The sequence below is a fragment of the Muscardinus avellanarius genome (assembly GCF_963383645.1).
Source record: "Muscardinus avellanarius genome assembly, chromosome: 14".
Taxonomy (NCBI): domain Eukaryota; kingdom Metazoa; phylum Chordata; class Mammalia; order Rodentia; family Gliridae; genus Muscardinus; species Muscardinus avellanarius.
In genome coordinates this window covers 26,807,087-26,823,746 of record NC_137800.1, presented here as the reverse complement: position 1 = coordinate 26,823,746, position 16,660 = coordinate 26,807,087, and the positions used below count along the sequence as shown (strand labels likewise).

Below are 16,660 nucleotides of genomic sequence, written 5' to 3'. Positions count from 1 at the left end.
ATTCAACCTATATTTGTTGTCCTCATTTGAAGATAAAAATAAGGACAGACAGACCTAGAAGAAAAACTATGGAGCAACAGGGAAAAGGTGGCATCCTCTAAACCAAGGAGGGAGGCCCTCATAGGAAACTAATCCTGCTGACAACTGGACCTTGGGTCTTGTAGTCTCCAGAATCATGAGATGATTAATATCTATTGCTTACACAACCCTGGCTGTGGTGCTCTGTTATGGCAACACTAACAAACTAATACACCAGGATTATGTGCATGCTAAAGGAAGACCTCAGAAGTTCTTCACTATAGTTGGCCTTTAAACTGAAGAAAAAGAAAAAATGTTTGAGTGAAAAGAATACAGTAACACTTTGTCTTTCTTGGATACAGGTTCTAATCTTATGTTATCCAGGTACTCAGAAAACGTTTATTTTAATTCCTCAGTCTTAACACAAATTCTAGATCTGAACCAAATGTATTATAGATTAATGTCACATAATTGAATGCAGAATTAGTATAATTGAGTGTATTTCTAAGACATTCTAATTGAAGAATTGTTTATTCCATTGTATAAAAGTTTTATTACTGCTGAGAAAAATCTGCCAAATCCTGGACAGAATTTATTACTGTTTACTTAGCCATAAAAAACTGATTTGTGTCCTTTAATAAAAGCAGCAAGAATTATACTTCATACTTGAACTTCATATTTGTGTTCATCTCAAAAACTGTGGATATTTTTAGTTAAAATTTCCATCAGATATCAACTGTGGATAAATACAGATTTTGAAAACTGAATAACTTGAAAATAGACTTTGCTTTCAGGTTTAATATAAAATTATGGAAATTTTAATAGTCTGACTAATATTTGTGAAGCTATATAAGCTGATTATACACTTGGAGATGATAGATGATAGAGCTATCTCATTGATAATATTACTATTTGGTATTTAAAGTTCTTTTGTTCTCTGAGATACAGAGAACAAGCTTTTGCTTGACATTTTATTTTTATAGGTAGCTTCTGTTAGATTTCTTTTGGTAAAGTCTATAATTTTGTTCTCATTTTGTAAAGTCTATCATTTTTCTTTCATTTGTAGTTTGGTGGCCACAAAGGAAACAAACAGTGCAAGATCTCGAAGCGCTCCAATGTCACCTTCTGACTTTCTGGATAAATTAATGGGGAGGACATCAGGGTATGATGCAAGAATCAGACCTAATTTTAAAGGTAACTCTTCTGTTTACTAATTCAGATATAATATGCTTAAAAATTCTCTTTTTAGATTTTTATTGGTGCATTATAGTCATACATCTTAATAGGGTACAAGATGGTGGAGGCATTCATGCACACATCACCCAATTAGCCCTTACCCAATTCCTGCTCCATTCCCTCCCCCTCCCTCCTTCTCATGTTTGGCTTAATGATTGACATTGATATGTTTGTTAAAGTACAACATGTTCATTAGAGTATTTCCCTTTACAATCTCACTAACAATGTAAAAGAGTTCCTATTTTCCCACATCCTCACCAGTATTTTTATGGCTTATAGCAGCATAATTCTTAATACTCAAATAATAGAACAAAATTAAGTATCCATCAACAGATAAAGAAAATATGATGTATGCACAGAATGGAATTTTACTCAGCCATAAGAATAACAAATTATATATTTGTAGGGAAATGGGTGAAACTAGAGAATATTACGCTGAGATCAGCCAATTCAAGAAAGTCAAGGGTCATGTTTTCTCTCGTATATGGACACTAGAAAGAACATAGGAAACTAAATGATCTTTAGATGAATGAGGAGAGCGAGACCAGTAGAATAGTAGAAAGAGATTGGAAGAGGCAGATGATAAGAGGAAAAAAAGAATGATGAAAGAAACAGTTCAAGTAATGTTGTGTCTATATAGAAATTTATCACTACAGATCTCACTAACACATATAGGGAAAGGAAGGATGCAGGGTGGCATCCGGAGAAAACCACACCAAGTATTTACTGATCTTTTGTCTGGAAGATCTAATGTTGTAACAGCTGTGTTGAACCCTCCTAATATTATTTGGGGATCTGAGTTTTAAATGTCACAAAGAGTTTGTTTTATAAAAGTGGGCATACCACATTTTGGGGCTTAAACATGTACTATTGTTATATCTTCTTGTTAGACTTTTCCTTTTATCAGTAAGAGAGATAAGTTTTGGATTAAGGTCTGTTTTGTCAGATATGGTTATTGTTACCCCTTCTTTGTTTTGGTTTTCATTTGCATGAAATATCCTATTTCCTTCTCCTATTCTTGCACCTTTAGCCTATGAATATCATTGCAAGTAAGGTAAATTTCTTATGCTCTTTAATCTACATTGCTAGTTTATGCCTTTTAATCAGGGAGTGGATACTACTGAGATTCGATGTTATATTGATAGGTTAATTTTATTTCCTTTCATTTTGAGGTACATTCTCTATTTTGTGATTTCTCCTCACTTAGTTGATCATCTGCTGAGATTAGTTCCTTCTTTGGTTCTGGTGTTAATTTCTTCTTTGTTCTTTGTGTCATTTCTTTTAGTATTTTTTTCTAGTGGCAGAGTAATACTCATGAATTCTTTTAGTTTCTACTTGAAAAGTTTTTATTTATTTGTAAAATTTGAAAGCTATCTCTGCTGAATATTGCAGTCTTGGATGGAAGTTATTTTCCTTCAGAGTTTAGAGTACCATATCAGAACTTCCTAGATTTCCTAATGTGGGTTGAGAAATCTTCAGTAATTCTTCCTATTATATCCCTGAATATCACCTGCCCTTTTGCTCTCAATGCATTTAAGATTCTCTCCTTGACCTCTGTGTCAGTCATTTTGATTATTATGTGATGTGGAGAATTTCTTCTTTAAGCTTGTCACATTGGGGTTCTGAAGGTCTCCTATACATATATGTCCAATTTTTATTTTCCATGTTTGGAAATTCTCTGACATTATTTCTCTGAAGATGTTTATATTACCCTTGTTTTGTGCTTCAAACCTTCCTAAATGCCTATTTTCCATAAGTTTGGTCATTTCATATTATCTCATTATTTCTTTACTATTCTGGTTGTATTGTACTCTATATATGATTAACTTCGTGGTCAGTTTTGATTGATCTGTTTTCTAGAAGTAAAACTATTTTCCATGTGGTCTTCCAGTGATATTTTCTATTGAGGAATTAATTTCACTTAATGTCTTTTTCAATTTGCTCAGTGCCTTTTTTTGATTCTTATTTGGGGGCTCAGCTCCTTTACTGATATGCTATATCATATTCTGTACATTTTCTCCCATGTAATTTTACAATTTTTCATCATATTAAATATAAAAATTCTGAATTCCTTTGGCATTTTCCGAAGCTTTCAATTGGTGCTCTGCATTGTTGTGGCATTGTGATAGTTTATTGTCTACTTGTTGGTCTTCATTCTCATGTTTTCAAGTTTCCTAGGTTTGTATGTCTTTTGTGTTGGCATTCACTTACTCTTTGTGTGGGGTTCCTATATCTATTCACTATCCTTTTATAATAAGTTCTATGCTGAGGATTCATATTTTTCTCAATGAATCTGTCTCATATAATCAAAATTTTGAGTTAGTCTCCCAGAACCTATTTATTGGATATTGTGCTTAATGCTGACAAGCAGTAGTCATTGACTGGCTCCAGGCCTCTCTGATATCTGGTCCCAAACTCAGCAGTGCCAGAGACTATAACATTCCGATCCTACAGTCTGGCTGGCTGAGCATTAATGGCCCAGGGACACCATCAGTGTTCTGCTGATTGTGGGCATGTGCAACCCTGTCAGCTATTGGCCTCCATGCACACCAAGTCCAAACTCTGTCCCAAGAGATTCTAGCATTCCCGTCTTGTCACATAGTCATTTGAGTTAAATTGCTGAAGGGACACTGCTTTGGTCTGCCAGCTGTGATCATATGAGCTCCCTGGCCTTCTTGTTTTGGAGGCAGGACCCAAACTTTGCCAGGGAATAGATTATACTTTTTGACCTTGAGACATGGTTGGCTGACCTATTTAGCCCCAAAGACATTGCTGCTGTTCTGGCAGTTGCAATTACATCAGACTTTACTTGCCACTGGCCTCAGCACGTGTGGCACCCAAACTTCACTGAGTAAGAAATCTTAGCCTTCTGAACCTGTGGCATGGTTGCCTGATTAATTTTCCCCAAGACACCACTGCTGACAATTCAGCAGTGATCACTAGAGATCCCACATGGTTGGAGTAGACTGCTAGCTCTAGTACACCCACCTGTATCCCTAGGGGCTGCCTGCTAATAACTTTATTCTGTGTTCAATTGTAGGTCTTGCCCCCACCTCCACAGGAACGGTCTTCAAACTCAGACCCTGAGAGTTTTGTCATTGCCAAGAAGAGTCCCTGCTGCCATGCATGTTTCTGCTGGGATGATTTGCAAATTCATAGTCTTGATGAGGCCAATTGTAACCCCTCAGGTCCTTGCAGGAAGGGTCTGTAGTTTCTATGCCCCAACGACTTCAACTGTAGCCGCAGTAGTTAGCTGAGCACTTCGGCTAGGCAGTCCGAAGGTTTGGAGTTTTGTGGTATTTGAACATGAAGAGAAGTATGTAATTACTTTTTCCTGTTGATTTTCTGCAATCACTGGTCCCCCAAAATTTAACTTATTTTTTCCTAGAGTTTAACTCTGACAGTTGCCAGATTCCTGCAGTGGCCAGCTCCAGTATGGGCTCACCAAGATGACCCCTGCCTCAGTTCTCCATTCTGCTCACCAAATAAGACACTCAGAATTCTTTTCAGTCCCCTGCTCTTTGTGCAGCTTCCAAATCAGCTATGTTTCAGCTCTTTCTTCTGATGGGTTTTGACTGCTTTTCTTCCATTGCCAAAAAGCAGTTTCCCTGCTGATTGAGTTCCAAGTCTCAGAGCAACCAAAAAGCAATGCCTTCCTCTATTCCACTATCTTTGTGTGTGTGTGTGTGTGTGTGTGTGTGTGTGTGTGTGTGAGAGAGAGAGAGAGAGAGAGAGAGAGAGAGAGAGAGAGAGAGAGAGAGAGATAGAAAGACAGAGACAGACAGAGACAGACAGAGACAGACAGAGATAGAGAGAGACAGAGACCTTTTCTTTTAAAGCTCCTGTTACACAAAGTGCCAGGTAACTACAGCATATGTTAACAATGGTTTTTTTTCAAGAAGTGCAATTGAAAGTGCTCTAGTTTACTTGATCTAAACAAGCAGCTATTTTCATTAATTTCCATATTTTAAAAAAGCAAATTGTTGATGACTACTCAATTATTCTTAAGGTATTTATGATGCAGTTACTAAATCCTGGTCCCTGATATAAAGAGTTGAAAAATAGCAAATGTGTGCCTGGATTTTAGTAAGCCTGAGAGACAGGGAAAGGACTTTGGATCTTGTCTTCATGAATTCACTAATTCACACTAAAACAGGAGTTTCACAGGTTCAACGACAGCCTAATCAGTGTAGGAAGATACTCAACAACTTAGTGATGCCCTGTTTCAAATAAAAATAAATAAAAAAGAGGTGGGGTGTAGCTCAGAGGTAGACTCATCCTGATTTTAATCCTCATTACAAAAAAAATAGTAACCTCAATAGTAGAAGTAAACAATTCTTTTAAGTTTGTACTAAGCACAGTTTGGTTGCCTTTTCTAGCAAACCTCATTTTAGAAAATAATTAAATATAAATATCATATATTTTAGAAACAAATACTAAAGGAAATGAAAATAATCAGAAGCCTAACTCACTAACATTATCTTTTTTACTGATCATTTGTTCTTCTCTCCTTCAAAATAGTCTCAATTCATCTCAAAATTTTCTGAGAATAAGTTTTCTCCAATAAAGACATTTCACAGAAGTACTGCCAACACTGTTATAGCTTAGTCCTGTCAAATGTAATGATTTAGACACTATTATAAATGATTTAATAATTCAGAAATGATCTGGAAGTCTGCTAAAAAGAATGATCAAACTAAGTTTCATATATTACTTGTTAATCATTCAACAGAAATTAGAGTTCTGTGAAGAAGAAATGGTAACTATAGAAATAATTATTTCCACTTTGAAAAATAAAAATAATAGGTAGATGCCACTATTTATTTCTCAGAGTCGGAAATCATTTCTTTTCAGAACTCTTGTTTAGGGAAAAGAAAAAAATTATAAAGACACTGTGAGCAAGCTCACTGTGTCTCTATCATTTTTGCATTTGCATTATTGTCTTCTTATAATCCTCTTTATTCTAAACCATTTTCTTAAAAGTTAAGAAAATGTCCCTATCACCAGGTATAAGCCACAGAGTATAGATACCACTTTTTCACTGGCAGTGCCAATGAGGTGAAGATAATAAAGAGGAGATCTCAAAATAGTCCTTATAATCAGTAGTTTCTTGAATGCATAATATATTCCCTCTGCTAGTCAGTGTTTAAGTTTTATTTTTACCTTTTTTTCTCCATACCAAAAACTATAACAAAAAGAAATGTATTCTGTTATTTTACTTTTCATTACAGGAGAAAATTGATATATTTCTGAGCTTTTATTTGATGATAATTTTCTTTAATTAATAGATAGCTTTAGAGTATTTAGCTTTACAGAAAAGTTGATTGCTGCAGCAACTCAGTGAGATCCTATTTCAAATTTTAAAAAAATAAAAATTCCTGAGGGTATAGTTCTATGACTGACATCTTCTATTTGTGTGGTGTATTTATTATAATTGATAAACCAACATTGGTTTATTATGAATTAGTCCATAATTTATATTAGATCTCATTTCCTGCATCGTACAGTTTATAGGTTTTGATCAATTCATGAATACATGTGTCCACCATTTCTGTGTTATACAGAATAGTTTCACTTCTCTATAAATCTTTAGTGCTAGAGCTCTAAATATCCCTCTCTTTCTTCTTCTACCACTACGCTTAAGCTGTAGAAACTATTGATCTTTTTACTGTCTGTGGAAGCTTGTCTTTTTCAGAATGCCAAATAATTGGAGTCATACAGTATGTAGACCTTTCTTGTGTACTTTCTTTCATTCATCAATATGCTTTTAAGTTTCCTACAATTAATTTCATGGATTTATAGCTCATTTCTTCTTATCACTGAATATTATTCCATGATAATCTTTTTAAAATTCACTTGACATTAGGGAAATTTTACACAATTATCAAGTTGCAGAATTCTAGCTCAGAAGTTTGTAGATACTGCCCAATTCTCCACTGACTTATTGTAAATCAAATTCCATTTTGATTTTTGTGACTTTATATGAAGGCTACTTTTTTCTAACATTGGACACTTTTCTTTAGGAGGCTTATTGCTTATGTTGGCCTTATGTTTGTGTTATTTCTCCAAAGTAATTCTCCTTTTTTTTAAAAAAAATATATGATATCCTTCTCTATCATCTATTGATAACACATTTCTATAATACCCTTTGCTCCTTTTCACTTCCCTTTACAATTAAGTTGTGCCCTCTAAGTCACTGAGCATGAATTGAATGTTTTCAGTGCTGTACTTTCTGAATGTCTGAAGAAATTTTAATTCTATAGTTGCATTTTTTCTACTCACAATCCTCGTTATTCTAAACTATTTCCTTAAATGTTAAATCATGGTGACTACATTACAGGTGTACAAGCACCTGTGTATTCATTGTATAATAAAAATTTAAATTATCTAAATATGTCAGTGACAAAAAAAAAGAACAACACTGAAGCTCCATGCTTCAGTACTCCTTAAGCACTGGTCCACTTCTTTAAGGCAAACACATAAACTGGAATTGGTTACTTCTGGTCATACTTGTTCTAATCTATTTGATTGCTTTTTGAGCCTTTTACAATGCAGGTATAGTGATATTCTTTTGCCCTAGTACGACTGCTAATTTAATATTTCTTTCTTGCATTCTACCACTTATGTTCTGTTTTGCTTCTCTGCCCACTATATTTTTTGTTCTTCCTGAAGGAAATTTACAGTCTTTCTATTTCTCACTTTTCATAAACAATTGATTTTCTTATGCTTAATGGATTGCTCTGCAGCTCAGAAAGCCGTGTTGATTTGCATCGGCAAAGTTTATGTCTTTTCCAAGAGAGAATGAGAGAAAGAGAAAGAGAGAGAATGAACGTGGGTGTTTGTATGCTTTTGAAATAGCACAATTTACCTGCTATTTCTCTTTTTTCAAAGGAAAAAAATCTGACAAAGAATGCATTGCCCAGGCCTGAGCTTTATTTCAGTTGAGTGTTGAGTTTTGACTAGAATGGTCAATGTAGAGAAAGCTTTTGTTTTTAATCACTGAAATTATTATGTTCGTCATGATTGCCAACAGAGTTATTTTTGTCTCTGGGGAGGCTATTTGTTTTTGTTTTTGTTTTTTCGAAAACTTAAATAGAAAGGTGTGCATTGTTGCAGTCAACTGTTGTCTCAGATACTCAGGAAACTGAGGTGGGACGATCTCATTAGTCCACAAGTTAGAGACTAGACTGGACAACACACAGAGACCCTATTCTGAAAAGTAAGCCCACTTTTATGTTATAACTTACAAACATTTTAAAGGTATCTAAAAATAATTTAAAATGTGCATTGACGATCATCAAATATGTTTTGTCAACTAAAAGGTAAAACAGCATTTCTCCTTGAGTCAGGTACGCGTTTATCTGAAACAAACAAAAAAATCAGTCTTGTCAGATTTGGTTATGCAACTGTAACCCTAGTACTTGGGAGGCTGAGACAGGAGAATTGAAGATTTGAAGCCAGTGTCAGCGATCTTAGCATGACTTGCAGCAACCTAACCGTTTTGTTTTGACCCTGTCTCAAAACAAAAAATAAAAAGGGCTGGGGTGTAGCTCAGAGAAAAAAAAAAAAATGTCCTGGGTTAACCCCCAGTACCACACACACTAGATTAAATTACCTTTAAATTTAAACTTCAAGTTGTATTCTGTGTCTTTTAAAGGAGCAAGGCTTTAAGATGATGTTAAAAGTTTCATTGAGTCATTCTTACAAACACTGGGTTGCTTCCTCCCTTTCTGCCTGATATTCTTTCCTTGGTGTTAATAAAGGTGCCATCATTACTCACTCTCCATAATGCACTTTGATATGGTCTCTTCGCTTTATCCCCAAACTTTAAAGCCACGTTCTGTGTTTTAAGAGACATTTAAAAGAAAACCTGCTGCTGGAGGCATCTGCAGCCACTGTCATTTACTTCTCAGTCCAATGTTGCCTAATGTTTTGAACAATTTAAAAACGCAATTTGCCATATGGATGCTATAGCAGTTATTAGCATTGTGGCTAAACATAGTGGTGTCTTGGATGGATATAACAGCATTTGCACTGGCACAGAGAAGTAACAGATTGGCCAAGGATGGCTAAACAGGTGGTCTCTGTGATGGCAATAGAAGATTTATAATCTTCTCTGAGTTTTATTTTCTACAACAATTTTAAATATACATACTAATAGCTGGGACAGAGAGACTGCTCCAAAAATTGCTGCCCAGATCTGACATGGATTAGAAGCCTAAAGGGTGGAACACAGTGCCTTTAAAACATTATGGAGCTGTATTCATTTCATTCTATATAATCTCAAGTCTCACTGCTCTTGGTCATGTTCATTCTGTCTCCCACTGAATATATTACAGTCAATTTGTATTTTCTTTGTCTCTAAGTTCTTGCCTATCCATGCAGTCAGTCATTTCCATTGTCATGCTATAATTCCTACATTCCCTTAACTAAGAATCTGTTAGAGCCAAGCCTGGTGGTGCACAACTGTAATCTCAACACTTGTGAGGTAGATGGCCCCTGAGTTTAATCCCCAATACCATAACAACAATAACAAAAAAGAGTCTGCTAGGTCATCAAAGTGTTTATGAAGTAAATTCTGAATATCTTGGTATCACATTGAAGAGACTTCATGAGGTAAAACAAAAATTTCACTTTTAAATTGCTTTATACTTTAATATTTTACAGAACATTTATATCATCATTTTTATGCATGTGTATGTCTTTCAAGTGAATACGAGCTATATTTTTAAAATATGAAGTTAGGATCGTGTGCATGAATTAATTCACCCTTTCTTCTTCTGAAGGAGAGAATACACGCACAAATAAGTAAATAATCGAAACCAAAGAGCTATTTTATATGTTTTGATATACAGATGAGGAATATACTTGATAAATAAACAGAATAAAAAGTATACCTGAGACCACTGTGAGTTACTTTATTTCCATATGAAATTTAGCTATTGAAATTAGACTTTTTACTTTAAAAATATTAATGCATGCTGATTATACAGAACATTGGGTTTCATTGTGACATATCTGTGCATAGAAAAAGAAATAATTTGATCAGTTTTACTGCCCAGTACCACTCCTAGTCACCATAATTCTTCCTGATTCCTTTTAGTACTGGACTAGTCTCCCCATCAGGTTCATGGAGTTCCTCCTTTGCTTTTTTTTCTTTCTTTTAGATTCTACATATGAGAGTAAACATGATACTTTTAATACAGTCTGATTTATTTGGCTCAAAATTTGGCCTCCAGTTTCACCCATTTTCCTGCAAACAAAATGATTTAGTTCTTTTTTGTGGCTGAATAAAACTCTATTTTGTTTATATGCTCTATTTTCTTTATGCATTAATTTGCTGACAGACAACCTAAGCTGGTTCTATGACTTGACCATTGTGAATTGTGCTGCAATAAACATGAATATGTATGCATCTCTAAAAGATGCTGACTTTAGTTTTTTTGGGTAAATTCTAAAGAGTGGTATAGTGGTATAGATGTATTTTTAGTTTTTAAAGGAAACTCCATACTGATTTCCATAGTGGTTGTATGAATTTACAATCCCATCTACCATAATGTTTTTTATATGCTAGCTATTTTTCCTCTATGAAAAATTTTGATACTATTAATAAAAGAAATAAGTCACTTCTTCATTAACCAATGCTAATTCTACAGAAACATGTTATTTTCCTTATTCATTCACCTTTCTGCCTAAACCTCTGGTTAATGAGGCATGCAAAGACCCTTCTCTTTGCTAAGTTAAAATAAGAAAAATCATGCTCCCATTATTTTATTTACTCTAGTTTTAGCAAAAAGATTACAGATGGAGTTAGCAGTCATCTAGTAGCAGCTTCATCCTAGAACATTTTTCCCAACATAGATGTACTTAGCAAGCCAAATAATATTTTTCACATCCATACTGATTTTACCAGCAAAGAAAAATAGCAGTTTTGTGTTAAGTGGAAAAATAGGAGGACAAACTAAAAATATGGAATATTGGTTTTAGCTTTTTAATGAGAGTAATCAGGGCTCATTACTTTAGACCTCTCTTAAGAAGAACAATGATCTCTAACAGTTCATTGTGACTTCATATTTCCCTTGTGATGGAATTTTTAAAAATCGTAGGAGTAAGGTATGTGCTCTCCTCTTTCACACAGTGATATGGAAGATGATCATCTCATCTTACAAATTTAAATAATTTGTAAACATAATAATAATGATTTTAATTTGTAAATATAATTTGCATTCATAAATAACAAAAAACTTAAATCCTGTTCATTATTAAGCAACTAATCATAACACCGATAGTACTCAAGAATTTTCTTGGGTTTTATTATTCTTATTTAAAACAATTTCATTTATATATTTGTTGAAATATTATGTTCTAGAAATATACATACTCAAAACACTTTGGGTTCTTAAACATGTAGAATCTACTCTTTTTTACTAATAGTGTTCACCAAATTTTTACTTACTTACTTACTTACTTACTTACTTACTTACTTACGTACTTACTTACTTACTTACTTATTGTGGTACTGGAGATTGAACCCAGAAGCAATCTACTTCTAAGCTACTCCCCCAGCCCAAGTTTTTTTTTAATTACCTCATGCATAAATATATTACACATTATCATTCAAATGTTAAAGAAACAAGAACGATAGAGGAAGTTTTGATTTTCAAGAGCACATTTTTGGGGGGAACAAGGGACAGTAACATTGAGGATACAGTAGTACAGGATACAATAAAATACAGCTTATATTATTTCCTTTGCACCTATTGAATATATATATATATATATATATATATATATATATATATATATGTTTTTTTTTTTTTTGCAGGTCTGGGGATGGAACACAGAGGCATTCGACCTCTGAGCTACATCTCCTGCCCTATTTTTTGAATACCAGGTCTCACTGAGTTGCAGAGGGCCTCACTAAGTAGCTGAGACTGTCCACAAACCCCGATCCTCTGGTCTCAGCCTCCTGAATGCTGGGATTACAAGCGTGAGCCACCACACCCGGCCACTTATTGCAATATAATATTGTGGCTTACTAGGGTAAATGAAGACATTAAAGATACCATGAAACCCTGGACTTAAAAGGTCAGTTGACTAATAGGTGATAGCAATGAGGCTTGTCCAGTCATAAAACCAATAGGTTGTTTATTTGCTTTCCTGTTTTACTTTGTTGTTGTTGCTTTTGTTTGTTTGTTGTTTGCTTCATTCTGTATCTTAGTATCCATGAAATTAATTTTTTACTTTATTATTTTATTGTTGCATTGCAGTTATACATCTTAATGGGGTCCAAGATGGTAGAGGCATACATGCACACATCACTCATTTAGCCCTTCCCCAATTCCCACCCCATTCCCTTCCTCCTCCTTCCTCCTCATGTTTGGCTTAGTGACTGACTTTGATATTTTTATGAAGGTACATCATGTACATTAGGAAATTTCCTTCTTCCTCCCTCCCATTCCCCTCAGTTAGGTTGCCTCATTTGCTAATCTGTGGTTTCTCCTTCTTTGTCTAGAGTTCCTCCTATGACCAATTTTCTCCCTAGCTTCTGCACATTAGGGAGAGCATCTGATCTCTTACTTTTTGTGACCAACTAATATACTAATATACTAATATCACTTAGCATAATGTTCTCCAGTCCCCTCCATTTTCCTTCAAATGACATACTTTTGTTTCTCTTTTATGGCTGAGTAAAATTCCAGTAAAATTCTATTACATACCCCAAAGTTTTGTCATCCATTCAACTGTTGGACATCTTGGCTAATTCTATAGTTTGGCAATTGTGAATTGTGCAGCTATGAACATAGATACACATGAATTAGTTTAGTGGTTTGGTTTCCATTCCTTTGGGTAGATACCCAGAAGTAGTATTGCTAAATCATATGGTAGGTTCAAATTTTTATTTATAGTAGGCAACTGTCATCAAAATTAATGACTTTCATTTCTTTTTCTCTTTTTCTTTTCTTTCTTTTTTTTTTTTGTTCTTTTTATGCTGAGGATTAAACTCAGGAGTATTCTACCTCCAAGTCACACCCTCATCCATATTTTCTTTTTTATTTTGAAACAGTCTTGCCAAGTTTCTAAATCACTAAGTTGTTGAGGCTGGCTTTGAACCTATGATATTTCTGTAAAAGCCTCACATGTGGTGGGATCACAAGTGTGTTCCACTACACTAGCTTAGATTTGCATTTTCAGTGCCTCCAAGCCCTGACTCCTCTATCTCTGTTTCTTTCTCTGTAAGGAAATTTCAGTTAAGTTTTAACCATTTTGTATATACATATATATGTGTGTGTGTGTGTGTGTGTGTGTGTGTGTGTGTGTGTGCATGCAAGAAGTGCTAAACAATTTACTGATTCCAGCCCCTCCTTCACTGCTACATTATAATCTATGTTTTCTCATATTTGATTTTAGATATTTAGTAAAGGAATACATGAATGATCCTGATAAAAATGCTCAAAGGTATGACAAATGATTAATAAGGCATTTAGATGGAAAGTCCAGAATGGCTGAGTGCGGGTCTCTGTAAATTCACACTCCTCTAGAAAGCAACAGAAACACTGGCAAAATTATCAAAATTAACTTTCAGTACTAAAAACTAACTAAAAACTTGCAAGAATCTGAGGAGCCTTTATTTAAAAAAAAAAAGTTGAGTTTCTATAATAAGAGAGGCCTCACTCCCCAGCTGAAGGGGCCCTTGAAGTCCAGCAGCATTGAAGCAGCTACCAGAGAGGCCGAGCAGACGTGGAGCTGGTCAGGAAGACTGCTCAGAGCGTTGTCACTGTGGCCCCGGCCATGCAGCTCCTGGAGAAACCACATGAAAAGAGCTTTTCATTAGCTCACTTGACTCAGAGTTCACTGAGAAAAATCACTATTCCTATGCTATTTACTAAAAACAAGTCAGAAATGTGCTTGCATCACAGGTAAGGCTGTGGCACCTACTGAAACTTATAACAGCCTAAACAATGACAGGGTGTAGTCCCATTACATAAGAGGCCGAGACAGGAGGATCTCAGATTTGAGGAGAGCCTCGGCAACTTCTCAGGACCCTGTGAAATAAAAAACATAAAATAAAATAGGACTGGAGATAAAGCTCAGAGGTAGAACACCCCTGTGTTCAGTCCCAAGTACCAAAAAAATAAAATAAAATATATAAAGAGTTAAGGAACAAGATATGAGATGTCTAGGCAACTTTGAAAACCTCTGAAGTACTCTTATGAATATAGAGGTTAGATGTGAAGGGTGAGCTAAGGTTGCAAACTGCCTGATGGCTGAAGACATTCTTGCAAGCAAACAGGAAGCACCTTGGCAAGGAATAGATGGTTTACAGGCTCAGGGAGTTCAGAAAATTTCTGACCAGTTTTAATTAACCACCAAACAGAGACTTCAATGGCTGTGTGTTATAGGAAAGTATAGACTCTAAAGAATTCATCCATGTAAGTCACACATCAACAATATACAAACATTTTTAAGAATGAACAGCAATGAACCATGGGCTGGAGATGGGGTCTGAATTCCAGTGTGAAAATTTCATATTATCTAAAATATTATTTCAACAAAAAGAATTATGGTACATGCAAAGATACAGAAAAGTGTAGTTCATAGATGGGGAGGAAAAAAAAACTATTTCAAAGAGGCTCTGATGTTGGACTTGATAAATCACCTTTAGTGATAAATACCTAAACTAAGGAAACTGCAGCCAAAAGAGGGAAGAGTCCTGTGTAATGGTCAACATGGCTATTCAAAGACATTGACTCTTGTGATTCTCAACCAGACTGTTTCACAGAATTAGTGCCTTCAGTTATTTATATGATTTTTTTTTTTATTGTGGTACTGGGGATTGAACCCAGAATTCTATTTCTGAGCTCTGTCCTGAGCCTTAACTTTATTTTCATTTTGAAATAGGTTCTCACTAAGTTGCAGAGAGCCTCACTAAGTTGCTGGGTTTGTTCTTGAACCTGTGATCTTCCAATCTCAGCCTCCCACGTAACTAGGATTTCAAAGCTGTGGCACCACACCCAGCTCAGTTTTGAACATCTATACATATATAAAGAAATATTCTTTTCCCACTAATAATGAAAAAAAGGATTATTTAATGATATTTTACATAAGTATCTTAAGAACCCTCTGTTTTCATCTCTTTTTCAGGACCTCCAGTGAATGTCACATGCAACATATTCATAAACAGCTTTGGCTCTATTGCAGAGACGACTATGGTAAGCATGTTTGCTTTGGATTTATTTTCATTTTGTGTTTCTGGGGATTGAACCCACAGCTTTGTGCATGCTGGGCAAGTGCTGTGCCATTGAGATATAGGCTCAGGCTCAGCATATTTACTTTGTAATGATTTTCATGCTAGAATAATTTATTGTCACATTAATAGAAACTTTTATGCTAAAACTTAATAGAATGAGATTTCAAAAGATAAAGTTAGCAGGGCGTGGTGGCGCACGCTTTTAATCCCTGGGTTTGGAGGACAGGAGGATTGCGCAGGTCTGAAGCCAGCCGCGCTGGCTTTAGAGACCCTGTTTGCAAATTTAAAAAAGTATAAAATTGGTCTGGGAGTGTTGCCCAGAGCTAGAAGGGTTTCCAGGAACCCCAGTACCACCAAAAAATAAAAAATAAAAAAAATAAAAATAAAAATAAAAAATAAATTTAGTGAAACAATTCAATTACAATCAACCACAGGTCCTAATATTTCATTTAGAAATAATATATCAGATAATAAATGTAAATGAATAAAGATTATCTGAATTAAACAATCTAACGTGTTAAACTTCGAATTAAAACTAAAATTTTACATGTAAGCTTATTTATTTTCTGAAAATGCTTTTTAATAGACAAGCATAAGCATCCCAGTAAATACTCTGATATTTAATTATTCTATGCAGTTACAAATTTATTTATGCCACTATTTTAAGTATTTTGTTAGATTAATTGCTTAAGTAAATTTTGTACTTGCCAAAGCAACATAAAGATTTATAAAAATCTACAAATTAATTTGTATAAAAAAGTAATATATGCTGGGTGTGGTGGTGCATGCTGATAATCTCAACACTTGGGAGGCTGAGACAGGAAGATCTCAGGTTTCAGGCCAGCCTTGGCAACTAATCTGAGACTCCCAACAACTTATCAAGACCCTGTTTCAAAATAAAACAAAATAAAAAGAGTTAAATATAGTTCAGAGGTAGAACACCCTATGTTGAATCCTCAATACAATAATAATAATAATAATAATAATAAGTAATAATAATAGTGGTATGTGCTTTCATTTCACATTGTTATATATTGAAGAACACTGCATATAATCAAGTAAATAAAGCCAAATAACATAGAACTGATTATCATTGACCAAATTATTTTTGTCATAGATTGTATAACTTTCTAGAAAATCATATTATAGCTCTTC

General features: G+C 34.7%; 1 protein-coding gene across 2 annotated transcripts in view; it reads left to right on the top strand.

Moving 5' to 3' along the window:
- Positions 1–16,660, top strand: part of GLRA3 (glycine receptor alpha 3) — a gene marked incomplete at both ends in the record, with an annotated part of 146,484 nt that overhangs the window by 31,412 nt on the left and 98,412 nt on the right. For both annotated transcript variants that reach the window (XM_080709872.1, XM_080709871.1), the window contains 2 exons: positions 1,085–1,212; positions 15,400–15,467. In XM_080709872.1, the coding sequence (XP_080565998.1) occupies positions 1,085–1,212; positions 15,400–15,467 (196 nt within the window). The remainder of the gene's footprint in view (positions 1–1,084; positions 1,213–15,399; positions 15,468–16,660) is intronic.